Source organism: Penicillium pulvis, assembly GCF_028828015.1.
Source record: "Penicillium pulvis strain IBT 33274 chromosome Unknown contig_10_segment0_segment0, whole genome shotgun sequence".
NCBI classification, from domain to species: domain Eukaryota; kingdom Fungi; phylum Ascomycota; class Eurotiomycetes; order Eurotiales; family Aspergillaceae; genus Penicillium; species Penicillium pulvis.
In genome coordinates, this window is record NW_026643071.1 from 1,509,882 (window position 1) to 1,522,772 (window position 12,891).

At 45.5% G+C, this 12,891-nt stretch overlaps 4 protein-coding genes across 4 annotated transcripts; 3 read left to right on the forward strand and 1 right to left on the reverse strand.

The window, feature by feature from the left end:
• Positions 1–368: 368 nt before the first annotated feature.
• N7503_000595 (uncharacterized protein) lies at positions 369–1,949 on the reverse strand (the record flags this gene model as incomplete). The annotated part of the gene is made up of 1 exon (XM_057060156.1): positions 369–1,949. The coding sequence occupies one exon, from the start codon at positions 1,947–1,949 to the stop codon at positions 369–371; it is 1,581 nt and encodes a 526-aa protein (XP_056927079.1).
• Positions 1,950–5,043: 3,094 nt separating this feature from the next.
• N7503_000596 (uncharacterized protein) lies at positions 5,044–5,701 on the forward strand (the record flags this gene model as incomplete). The annotated part of the gene is made up of 3 exons (XM_057060157.1): positions 5,044–5,482; positions 5,519–5,568; positions 5,681–5,701. 3 exons carry the CDS (start codon positions 5,044–5,046, stop codon positions 5,699–5,701), a joined length of 510 nt encoding a protein of 169 aa, XP_056927080.1.
• A 1,372-nt stretch (positions 5,702–7,073) lies between these two features.
• Positions 7,074–7,819, forward strand: N7503_000597 (uncharacterized protein; the record flags this gene model as incomplete). Its single annotated transcript, XM_057060158.1, is given in 4 exon segments — positions 7,074–7,079; positions 7,146–7,510; positions 7,529–7,693; positions 7,789–7,819. The coding sequence occupies 4 exon segments, from the start codon at positions 7,074–7,076 to the stop codon at positions 7,817–7,819; spliced, it is 567 nt and encodes a 188-aa protein (XP_056927081.1).
• Positions 7,820–8,807: 988 nt separating this feature from the next.
• Positions 8,808–10,273, forward strand: N7503_000598 (uncharacterized protein; the record flags this gene model as incomplete). Its single annotated transcript, XM_057060159.1, has 4 exons — positions 8,808–8,952; positions 9,301–9,928; positions 9,994–10,069; positions 10,109–10,273. The coding sequence occupies 4 exons, from the start codon at positions 8,808–8,810 to the stop codon at positions 10,271–10,273; spliced, it is 1,014 nt and encodes a 337-aa protein (XP_056927082.1).
• Positions 10,274–12,891: the final 2,618 nt, after the last annotated feature.

The window sequence follows — 12,891 nt, forward strand, 5'->3', positions numbered from 1 at the left end:
TGGAAATCTCCAACTACAGCAACATATAGTACTTTTTTTGCAGGCCATTTCCAACCACTTCTTTCCAAACCGAGAGGTCTGTTACAGATCATCAACGAAATGATTTTCGGATTCTCTAATCATTTCTAGTTCAAGTCTCCTACAGCCCTTGCCCATTGTAATCTGTATCAGCGACATTGTCCGTCCATATTTGACATGCATGTTCACGATAGTCATCTGTCTCCAAATACAATCTAAGATCCTCGTCGGTGGCATCAAAAACAAAATTTGATCCTGATGTGTTATACCCCCGCCACATAAGTGACGATTTTCCATCTACTCAAGCTTTTAGTCCTAGTAGCCTCTCAAGTCACTATCACAGCCAAGCCTCAAATATACATACCTCTCAATTCATTCGGATCCCTTCTCGTCACGAACGCAATCCACCGTCGATTCATCTCCATCGACAGGGCCACATGCCCAGAAACATTCTTGACCGGTGGGTAGAACCGAATGGGCGTAGTGAAGCCTCCTGGCAATCCCATCTCATACGCCAAATCGGCGCCGTGGTTCGCAAAGCCAGGCCCCAGGCCGTAGAAGTATTGGATTGGAATACCCGTTGTGGCCGCTTTGAAGTGGAAGCTGTACGTTGGCAGACCGAGTCTCGACCACAGCTGGGCCATATACCTTCGGGGCGCGTGCGAGACATAATCCCCCAACAGGGCTGCAGCGCGACGGTATTGAGAGCCACAGGGAAGATTGGCAGCGTGCATAGCCTTGCACCAGGCGAAGTCTGGCGGCAGGGAGTATGGCGGTGCTTCTCCTTGTCCATCTTCTGGGTATGAATCTAGTAGCTGCTCAATGACCGAATGTTGCAGGAGAGGAAAATTGGTTTCTAGTAAAGCTGCAGTCTCATTCGTCGAGTTGGGAAAGTATTCCGACGCCGTGACTTTGATCAGGCCCTCGTCCGAATTACTGCCCAGAAGGAGAGGCACACGAGCACAGTTTCCATCATGAATCTCCCACGCAGGAGGTCTCCGGAGGAAATCACCGTCTATTATCGGACCCCATCCCCCATCTATGCTCCCTTCAATGGGGTATAGGTTATACAATGAGGTCCTGCGAAGACAATCAAGCTTATCCTCTGCCATCGTACAATTAGCCCCTTCCACCAACTGATCAAACCCAGCTTGCATCTTCTCCGTGTCTGGCAAAGCAGCTCCCGTTGCAAACCCGCTAACTGCAATGGCACCACTGAACAGCTCAGTGCCACCATGGCCTCCATAGGCTGTTAGATGTTGTACAACACTGATTCCACCCGCAGACTCGCCCCAGATTGTAACCCGGAGCGGATCACCACCAAATGCGATGATATTCTCCTGGATCCAAGCCAGGGCCAATCGCTGGTCCTTCAGTCCCAGGTTGGTCACCCCGGCATTCAAAGCCTCCTGCCCTCCTGGAAATCCAAGAAAAGAGAGACGGTAGTTGATACTCACGGCGATGAGGGGCTGTTCCTCCATTACGGATCGTTGCACAATATACGATAGGTTCCACATTGGGTCTGCGGAAGAACCCTGGTGCAGGCCTCCGCCATATAACCAGAATAAAACAGGGAGAGGGTCAGCATCTTTGTTCTCAGCTGTTCTGGAGGGTCGGATGATATTCAAATTCAAACAGTCTTCACTTTGGGTCAGTCCCAGAAGTTCGTTGGAACCGAAGCCGTAGCATGTGTCACCGTAGCGAGAAGCGTCAAATGGATTGTCGCGATCGTAGGTATTGTTGATAGGCTTGGGATTGACTAGTCGAGGGGCTTGAGCATAAGGAATCCCCAGGAAGAGATCCTGCTGGAAGGAAGGGAGCTGTACGCCTCGTATGGTTCCATTTCGCGTAATAGCTGTGGGCGGTGGAAGATGAGTGCCATGAGTCAAGACTACGGATGCAAAGATGAACAGCCAAGTCAGGTTCCTCATGATTATAGACAGCCTCTTGTAACTTGCCACTGAGTCTAAAGCCCTCTTCTTTTCCTCTTCTGTAGATGTTGTATCCCTTAAGTAAGTAACATTCTTGGTCAACTGATGTAAGGGGTTGCTCGGCAATGTCTGTTATGCATGTCTCGTCGGTAACGATCGCGCATATCATCAGCCTAGACACATTCGAGATGATACCAATTTTACTAGAGAAAGATAGCCTTGGAGCTCCCATGAAGCTTGAGTGGAGAATATACCTATGACAACCCAAGAAGAAATTACTTCCGCTGCATTTGGCCTTTATGAAACGACAATACTAGGTTGGATACTCACAATGGTCCGAGTGGCCCTCCACACCACACCAATAATGCCCGCAAATACACGCACTATTGCAAGCGCAGGGAGAATCCCGAGCTCCTCGAGGTTTTCCGGATGCCATCTCTAATCATTGTGGATGCACTTCCTGAAGATTGGCAAGAGCAAACTCCACTGCCAGGCCCCTCGCCTCGAGCTCCAAGTATCCTGGTGCATACTGCTCAATGCTTCTTGTCCATGACTCTCGGTTTCCCCAATTAGCGAACCTGAAATCTATTGGTTGGTCATGTCTAAGATATCTAGGATGGGCAAATTTATATCCAAGCTGCCATAAGTGAGTGAACTAATCAGATACCTGATACTAGTCTAGCCACGGGAATATAGGGGAGGGGGGCGTACGGTTCATCTACCCAAGGTGAACTACCAATATGCTCGTCAATAAGAGCATCAAGTGTATACCGCATACCCCTGACCATAGTAGAATATCATCACCCGTCCTAGATCGAACGCTCTCCAAAGGACAGAATGCTTAATCTTTCCGTTAGGCTGGAATTCGAGTGCGGTAAGACGACCTGTCTCTAGACCTAACTGATCGATTGCGAACCAAAGACGGTTATATAGCTTATTGAAAAGCACATTGCCGTTACGTGTCATACATACAACCTTGAAATTCGCGGTCCGGAGAAATCGCGCAACTAAGATATTTTTGAGGGCAATCTCGCGGTCAGAGCTAAGAGTAGTAGGAATCTGCGGGGTTGGGCGCCCAATGTTTCCAGAGCCAAATGGATATCTAGTCCTAAAGCCATCCTGGTCCATATATTGAAGGATCAGGACCCTGAGAAGGTGGCAGTAGTTGCTAGGGTTGGTTTTCCCGTCCACAGGAGCAAGACAGGCGAATCTGTTGATGTCGGCTTCGTCGGCTGAGACAACAGCCGGTAGGTATTAAGATGGCGTTGCTCGGAGATGGTAAGACTAGATCGATATTTTAGTTTGAAAAAAGCGAAAAGAAAGGTGATTACAGACGTCACGGGAGCTTTGATCGGTTGTAGCCCATCGCCCCAATAGCTTATATCGCTGACGTAGCTCATGCTCATCGTCCAAATCAGAGACTCATTCTTCAGTCACAAACTGTACCCAGCCCTTGATCTCGTCTTGAATCTGTCCCGACGATAAAGGTCCGTCCAGATGGAAACGGAGTGCCGCGAGAAATGCGAGCGAAGATACGAGAGTCATTTTCTGACAATTTATCGTGAGTGTAATTACTGTATATTAGATGATTAGCCCGCGAAAAGATCACAGTCTTTCTCCGAATGTGCTTGGACGAGGCAGAGCAGAATCTTTACTCACTACATGATTGCGGTGACATGGCTAATGTGCAATTACATGCCATCGTGGAGCGATCCAGTTCTACAATCTGAAGTCTTACATATATGGCGAGGCGGGCCTTGGAGGATAGTACACATAGAACCGAGTGCTTCTATCGGGGGTACTTCGGGTGATCCTATGCATATGGGCAATCATTATTCATAATGACTATCTATTCTCGCTCAGGAATGGCTTGAACGGTGCATGAAATATTCAAGTCAAACACGAAACACCCGGATAAAGCCTTACAAGCCGAGGTTATGACCAATGCGAATACGTTATATGGCTATATGCGACCAATTATATCCAACATGGCAATATTGATGTATTTAGTCATGTGACTTTGATAGACCACCCGGGAAAATTGAAAGGCTTCCAAGGTTTCGTAGATACAATGATGAATTGATGTCAATGATGCAATCATGATCGACACACTATATGGCTATCTAATTGCCAAAAGCTAAGGACAGCCTACACTTACATACTGCATCGGCCCCAGCAAATGCAGTTTGAAGCGAAGAGAATTACTTCATTTTAATCATGGGAAAGACACGTGAGTATTCTTATTACTACCCTGACCCTCCATGTGCGTCTTGTGGAACTGCTCTTGAGCCTGAAGACGTACAAAACTGTAAGTCCTACCCAGTTGCGACTTGAAGTTTATATAGTAGTGGGTCACTGAAGGTCAACTCATGCCAGTTCGAGCACTCATCGAAGAATATTGTGGTGATAGAGAAAGACATACTTGGTTCAAGGATTGGAATAGTGGCGTTTCCAAATCATGCGTGTTTCATAAAGGCTGCTGGAAATTATTGATACAACACTTCAACAGAGGAGTTGTGCCTATCGACAAATTGGCCAATGTAGTTGAAGAAGCACCTTGGCCACAGTATCGTGTCTGTACGTCATTTTCCACTCCTTTTGCCGTGTTTCGCACCCATGAGCAAGCTCGAATAATTGATGGGTATTGTTAGATCATGTGATCCCAGAGACCGGGACTCCTAGCCCGAGATGCTTTCGATACATTGGCTTCCGGGCTGAGGCCAAGACATTCCCAAAGGCAGTCAACTTGGAACTTGCAGAATCTTCGACGGAGGGGACCCAAGTAAATGATTTCTTTTGTCTCCTGCCACTCGAAATCCGCTTTGAAATCGCCTATCTTCTTCCAACGCCTGAATACCTCAGCTTGAGACTTGCGTCAAAAGCTATGGTCCACATATTTGGATATCAGAAATTTTGGAAATCACGCTTCTTTTTACATCGGGAGCGGGGATATCTCAACTATCTCTGCGAAGAAGGCTGTAAAGACTGGAGATTGATGTACCGCTGCACTAGCAGACCGGGACGTCTTCCCAAAACATTACGTTTTAGAAGGCTGCAATGGCTTCATAATGAGTGGATTAAAGATAGGTGTATGATGATTGGAGCTCCTCTAACTATATCGCCTGAGAGCGATAGTCGACTTGATGGCCTACTCTGGGAGAGAGCTGCTGGGAATGTCCAATGTGATAGACCTTACAAATTCAGCACTACTCCAGTTCCACTCGGCAACGACATCTGCAAGCGGTGTCGTGGAGTGCATAAACTATTACCACCTCAGATGATCACCATCTCTGGCGAGCTTTTGGAAATCGATGTCTCTGTTCTTGCTGAAGATGAACATTCATTCATCACCGGGTTCAAGCTTGTCTACGGCGAAAGTATGTCAGGCATCAATTTTGGCTATCAAATCCCTCAAAAGCAGATCAAGATTGATCTTCGCGGTCACCAGCTGAGAGGCTTTGAAGTATTCGCTGGAGAAGGGGGCATCCAGGCCATACGTCCAATCTTCGATCAGAAATATGAACTTAGCCATAGTATGATTGGTAAGCCTAATACAACTTGCCAAGCAGTACTACTCACTCCAGATGGAGAGTTGAAAGCCTTTGCTGGGGATTTTGATGTGAGTCAAATATCAATGTGCTATTCCGTCACATGCGCAGTTTACTGACTCAATTGTAGCATTGCAGGATGGTAGGATTTGGAGTAGGTTCATTGCGTCCAAAATCAAGCAGGCGCCAGACACCATGATCTGAGTCATTATTTCCTATTACTTGCTGGCAGTTAAACGCCTTGAGTGGCTGTTATTAGTTATCATTTAATTTGCCTATATTCGCTTCTGAGCACTACCAGTGTTACTTCTGGCACTATTTAAAACCACCCCCCAAAACCGCGAATTTCAATAATCTGGAGAAGATCTCAATGCATTTCCTGATACCCACTCCTGCCACCTAATACTTTATTGTTTTTTTGTGTTTTCCACGGGCTGGACCTCGACCCTTTCCTTATCAACGATACTGTTCCCACGCCTACTCCTACTCCTACCCTTATCTACGCTGACTATTTTCTCTCATCAAGGTATACGCATTTGAAATTTACGGCCAGGATGAAAAGAAAAGCAGAGATTCTACAGGGTAGATCAAGTAATAAGATAGCTACGGAGTAGAAGTGCTGGTTACCAACCAATATATTAGATAAGTTTTCTACAAAAGCAAATGGGAATTTACAGAATTACTATCTCAAGTTCTTAGTATTTGGTACAAGTGTTCCAATTCTTTCATGATTGTCATTCATTCTTGAACTTCCCTGGTCTAGTAACTCGACCTATATCTTCGCAGTTCTGATTCCTCTCCTCTGGCTTCCTAGTATCTATCCACTCTATGCCGCTAGGTTAGAAAATCTTCACTCGTCTCCTCCTAATTCTTATCTCTTCTCCTACCACGAAAGAGCTTGATTACTTATTTGCTCCTTATGGACATCTGCCGTGAGCCTAGACAAATGGAATTGATAGACACTAGATCCAGAGATCCACCAGACTGGAAAGTAAACAATGCTCTTTAAATCAAATTAGATTCAGTCTTTTCTCACTTTGGGGACTAAATTCAATATAATCCTTTTCCTTATGGACGTCTCAATCCAGATATCTCTAACACTATATGCTCCCTACTGATCTGCTCATCTCTTTGTGGACATTCTGAATTGCACTTAGGCTTCACTTTTCGCGTATCCTCTCACGTACTATTTGTGCTCGTCTGCTGCCCTTATGTTTCCTGCTCCTACTCAATCGTTCAAGGAGCTTATACCCATATTTCTCTTTCTCCTCTACAGCAATACCTCTCTTTTATACCACTGATTCAGACAAACTATTCACCAACCTCTATCTACGTACTTCAATTACACCAATCCAGAGATCTCCAATACTTGGTCAAGCCAACAACCGCTGAACTACTCGTCGAAGCAACGGACATCAGCCCAAAGATCTTTCAAGTCTCCATCAATCTGTAAAACGCCAACCAAACGAAGATCCCCGTCATTTCAGCTCAGTTGCATCATCTCAAACAGCAATTGTCCCTCTACAGCCCTCCAAACGCCAGAAGCACCCATACCTCTGCCACCAAACTCAGCGAGATGGCTGTAAGTCCACAAGAGTTTGGAATATGATTTGATGGCACTAACATAGGACCGCAGTATCTAACGCAGCCCATACTGGCGGCTTACATAGCGAATATTGTACCTGGAAGCCTAGAGGCTGATGTTGATCATCTCTGGACGAACATCCTCGCATACTATTTCCCTATCTCGGAACGCTATGGAGTTGAACGGGAAGCCTATATCCGATCACGATCACAGACAAAGGCAAACGTTTGCGTTAGTACCCTGAGTCGAAATCTCATGTTCAAGGCAATCATCGTGGAGAACAAAAGGGCTTCGTCCTCCCAAACTGGATTTCCACCACCTACCTCCTGGATTCATGCCACTAGTCAACTTCTAGGATACATGCTATCCCGCCGATCTGAACAGCCGCGGGGCCTTGCAAGTCTATTTGGAATAGTAGGTATTGGAAGGTATGTTAAGTTCTTTAGGCTCCGGCAAGCAAATACCGTGCTTGAGGATTATGATCAAGATGGATTGATCTACCACTTAGTTACTGATAATGACGTGCTTGAGGATTATGATCAAGATGGATTGATCTACCACTTAGTTACTGATAATGAGGCTATTGAGCAAATACTCTTAGCGATGAAAAGGTACATCGCCAGGTATCGCTAAACTTTATATAGCTAACAGTTCTTTTTATTTCATTTCAATTCCTTTTTTTTGCCTAACTATATCAAGTTATCAGGCCTTCGCTTCGTCTTTCCGCCAAGGTGTAAGCTTTTCATGTGCTGACTATATCCAAGGCTCAGTGGTCAACCTTGATTCCTCACCTTCCTCGTTTTGTCGTTTCCCTTTACATATATTGTCACTATTCCACTCACCTTATGTTTTGCGCTATATTATTTTCCTCAGTACATATCCTTCTACATACGACCATAGGGTGTGGAGAACAGGGCTTCCCGTCCGCTCAGCCGTACTTAAGCCACACGCCGGTTAGTTAGTAGTATGGTGGGTGACCACATGCGAATCCTGACTGTTGTATGTTTCGTTTCTTTTTCTTTTTTTTTTTTTTTTTCTTTTTTTGGAAATCGGTATTTCGTATAGCTTCGCTACGGCGGGTAGAGAGTGCCAAGTTTCATATCATTAAGAGCTAACAGGATCTTATCCTCCTGTCTGGCCAATTTATGACTGGATTCAGAGCGATTTGGTGGCATGGGTGCTGGTCGAATCGGTAGGTGTAATGAGAGAGACGCGATTTTGGTTCGGTGACCGGGCCGACCCTGAGACCGGCGAAACCGTGGATTACGTTAATGGGCGACGTAGAGTCTGTAAAAAAAACATTGATATGACATATGGCAGATATGACGGAGGCTGGGAATTACTAGTGTTTCCTTGAACTGATCAATGCGGGATGACGTTGTTTGAATGGAAGTGACAGGTTCGTGCACCACACACAAGCACGAGCTAAGCAACCCGACAGATGCCAAGAAGCAATGGCATCTCCACACGATGTGGGCTGACACGACGTCATTTTCAATCTCTATGGCTGATATAAATTAATCAAGTCCTTAGCGACCGGGACTTTTGTTCTTAGCCTTATCTGAAACCCCACAGCTGGCTCTAGAACAAATCAATCTAGAAACCGTGTCTACTATATTCTCCTACTTAGTACCAAGTTTATTGATCGCTTTGCCTCCTGTGGATCCATGTTTTACGAATGATACCACTTCCCCCGCCTCCATCGAAACTTAATGTCGTACCACGATGACCACCGCTATGGCGAAGCCCATGGTCGCAACCGTGGATATGCTGCAGGTTATTATGATGAAAACCCCGATAGTCGGCGATACGATGCAAAACGCGGCTATGGCTCACACCGTCCACGACACGAATTTCAACGTCGATCATCGTCAGTTGGTGGGGACCCTGCCTATCACCTAGAAAATCGTTCCCAGCGGAACTCATCTCGTCTAAACAAAGGTTCTTATGCTTCGCTCGGGGTTCAAAAATACTCTGCTGACTGGAAGACCCGTAGATTTGGAATGGCCCAGCGGTTCTTCATCTAGGCCCAGCCACTCATCCCGCGATCAAAATTATCGCCGATCCACGGATGATGCCTCGAGAGCCAATGGCTACCAAGACCGGCATTGTAGTTATGATCAAGGCCCCAATGATAGTAACCGTGATCAGGGCCACAGTGGCTTCTTACGCGGCAAGGGCGGGCAGCTTTTAATGCATGCTGCTCTTCCCCTCATAGCCGCCGGTGCTGCAGAGGCCTTCTCGACGCGCAAAGAACCTGGAGAATGGAAGGGAGACAAAGGGAAGCATGTTGTGACGGCAGCTATCACCAATGGATTGATTAATAAGGATCCAAGCAAGTCTCAGAAACACCACATCGTGGGTACTACACTTCGGGGCTTACATGAAGGTGCCCCGAGCCGTGAAGAGAGAGCTGAGATTCAGCGTCGAGTTGGCGGAAGCCATACATCGAGCAACCTTAAGAAAGCTGCTGCAGTAGGTGCGGTGGCCTTCGCGGGAAAGGAGCTCTATGACCGATTTGTTCGCTCGAGATCTCCGGCACAAGACTACAACAATGACCGTTACAGATCGAACAAACGCAGTCAGAGTGTTTCGGATGACTGGCACCGTGGAACGAAGTTTTCAGACCATGAAGAAAGCGATGATCAAAGAAGCGCTCGATTCAAAGACAGAGATGGTCAATCCAACCACGGAGCAAGTTATTCTAGGCGCGATCCCGACTCCAGGAATTGGGATTATAGCTCTGATGGGTATTCGAGCTCGGATATCGAAAACAACTATCATGAAGATGATTACGGACGACAACGAGGCTCTCGAGATCTGGCCCGACCACGTTCCTTGAACAGGTACCCTGATAATTACCCACATGAGGACTGGTCGAGCTCTAAGCGCGATTCCGATTTGGGGATAGCTCAGATGAAAAGAGAAAGGAAAAGAAAATGAAGCGTGATATGCTGTTGTCCTCCGGGCTAGCCACTACGGCAACCGTTCACGCCGCTCACAAAGTCTACCGCTCAGTCGATTAGCACAAGCAACGCATGGATCAGCTGGAATATGGAGAGATCACGGCCGATGAGGCGCGCGAGGAGCGCATTAAATCCAACAGGATTGATGAGGCGAGCATCGGTCTCACCGCGCTGGGTATCAAGGGTGCGTATGGAGAGTGGAAAGCAGTGAACGAGAAGCGTTAGGAGACTCAAAAATTGAAACACGAGTGACTTCGTCGTGGAGTGCAACATGAACTCAAGCGCAATCACAGATACTCTCAATCATCTTATAAGAGATGCAGTTTAATGAGAGTTTTTTTATTAGCACTTGGCATCAACCTAGGTAACGTGTACTTCTCTATACTAAGCCCCGAATGAAAAATCCCATAGAATTCAGAAAGCGATACTAAACCATATATAAAGCTGTCCTCGATATCAGTCATGTTGAGTCCGCGGATACTGCAGACCAACATACACGTGGCTGTCTGTAGCTGTGAATAACATCCTTTCATCTTCATTCTGCGTACCATATTCAGTATCGTCTTAAATAGTACCTCGGTTGTTCGAAGGCGTTTCTTCTACTTAACACTATAGCGAGTCGGTGTTACAATATCGACTTGCTTTACTCACTACACTAGGTGGTGCACTTGCACATTAAATTAACTAGCTCATCCTCGAGTGCACTTTGGAAATGAGCGTAATATTTTGCGCCAACTGGAGGATTAATATACATCTATCAAACCACAACTTTGATTCAGGCACCACCCTGCGTTATGAAGACAATCGAAACAGTAGCACTCAAGCGCTTAATTATTAGCTTCACTTTTGGAAGTCGAGTCAGATTGACGAAAAGTGGAATGTTACGTACACAGCACCTGCGGCAGATATCTCGACTATTTTTGCCTGCATTCCACCGGAAAGCGATGCGATGAAGAAAGTTGGATAGAAAGAGATAGTAATCAAACGTGAGAGTATACCCTGAAGTGAGATCTATATTATAACAGGGGCTATGATCAAGAATATGACTAATGATCCTAGGAGCATTTGCGCAAGATTTACCGTCAAACTCCCATTAGCAAGATAAACCATGACGTCCATGAAAACCTTTGGCATCGAATCTATACGCTTCGTCGGCATAGTTTTCTTAATATATGTATGATCTACAATTAAGCAAACCTAAACCATGCTCCCGGGCGATCTAATTAGTTTGTCTTCCACCCATACTAAGAATGCCATAGTACCATTCTCGCGAGGTATAAAGCTATCAAAGCGTCTTCGTATTTCACGTATTCGGTTCCATTACGAGCTATACACCGAATCCCTTGGATCTAGTTCTGAAGTGTCGCGACAACGGACTTTTATAAAGCATGAGAAAGCCTAAGTTCACATGATGCTTTTGATATTATTCCCTGTCGTATCTCGAATGCGACTTTTGGATGTCAGATTCGGCCATGCAGGTGAAGGGCTGAAGCGGCGCCCGCTAGGGCGGCAAGCCGCCTAGGGACAAAGTCGTGAGCGCTAGCTGACCACCGGCATACAATATCTGTTGTATTTGTTTTTGTTCTTTTGTTCTTTCATTCTTGATCTTTGTTTCGTCGAGGGAACTCCCTTGCCCTACGCTTCACTCGTAGATTCGGGGTACAAGCGTGAAAGTTCCGTGGAGTGACCGTGATCGAAAGCGATGGCCGGAATAGTGATTTAATGACGTTTCGCATATTTTTGAGCAAAGCATGCGAGTGTGGAATAAAGTGTTTACTTATTAAAAGTTATTTGTTTTTCTCCGACCGGCAAAATGCTTTGTACAGTATGGGAGAAAGCGTGGAGTGGGTTCCATTCCTGTTGAACCTTTGATGGTACAATGAATATCCACCGCGTACAGCCAAACCCTTTATGAACGTAGGCCATGAGTAACCTAAAATCTTGCTAACACTGTTTCAGTGTACTCTCGAACATAAAAGTGGTTACGTGGTTGATTACGTGCTTTTGTAATCGAAAGAAGGGAAAAATAGTGACGTCAACTTAATCAGTCTTAAATCGCAGATTAGAATCTACTTATTAATGTATCGCCTGCCCGCTATTTCAGAAACTTTTCACAACTACAGAACGCGATTTTAACGGCGTGTTTCCTGCAAAATGCCAGTGACAGCTTCGTAAGTGCGGAAATGCAGATCTACAACATTTTACGGATGTAAAGAGAGAACACTTCCAGGTCTGACATTATTCGCTAGGGATATCTGTCTTGGCATTTTAGCTGTTTTCCTGCCACCAATTGCAGTCCTTTTAAAAAGAGGATGTGGAGCAGACTTCTGCATTAACATATTACTGACCTTATTGGGTGATATTCCTGGTATTATTCATGCATTGTGAGTGACAAAGATTTAATTGCGCTGTGTGATCTATACAAATCAAGTTTCGACTAACAGCAGATAGATATATTGTCTTCGCTTCCCATGACAGACGATACTATAATTGATTCGATCAAAAGTACTGGTCAAATAGATTAGTTTGCAATATGTTTAGAAAATATACGACAATATCCCGTGCGGCTCAGATGGAAGATGAATACGCATATAGTCCAGGCTTTGAACTATGACAGACCAAGCAAGAAAATGGGAAATTTGCATTGTTAATTGGAATGTCAATTGGAATCTAAGAGACCGCATCATGGGACCGGAAATAATGTTCTGCTTTGCCTGCACATGGCCTTCCCCTTAGCTCTATTTGAGCATAGCAACAAATTACAATCTTTGGAAGGTGGCTTTTCTAAGCAGTTTTCCTTTTGAAATACACAGCCGAGAAATAAAGAGTAAGTATCTGAGGGG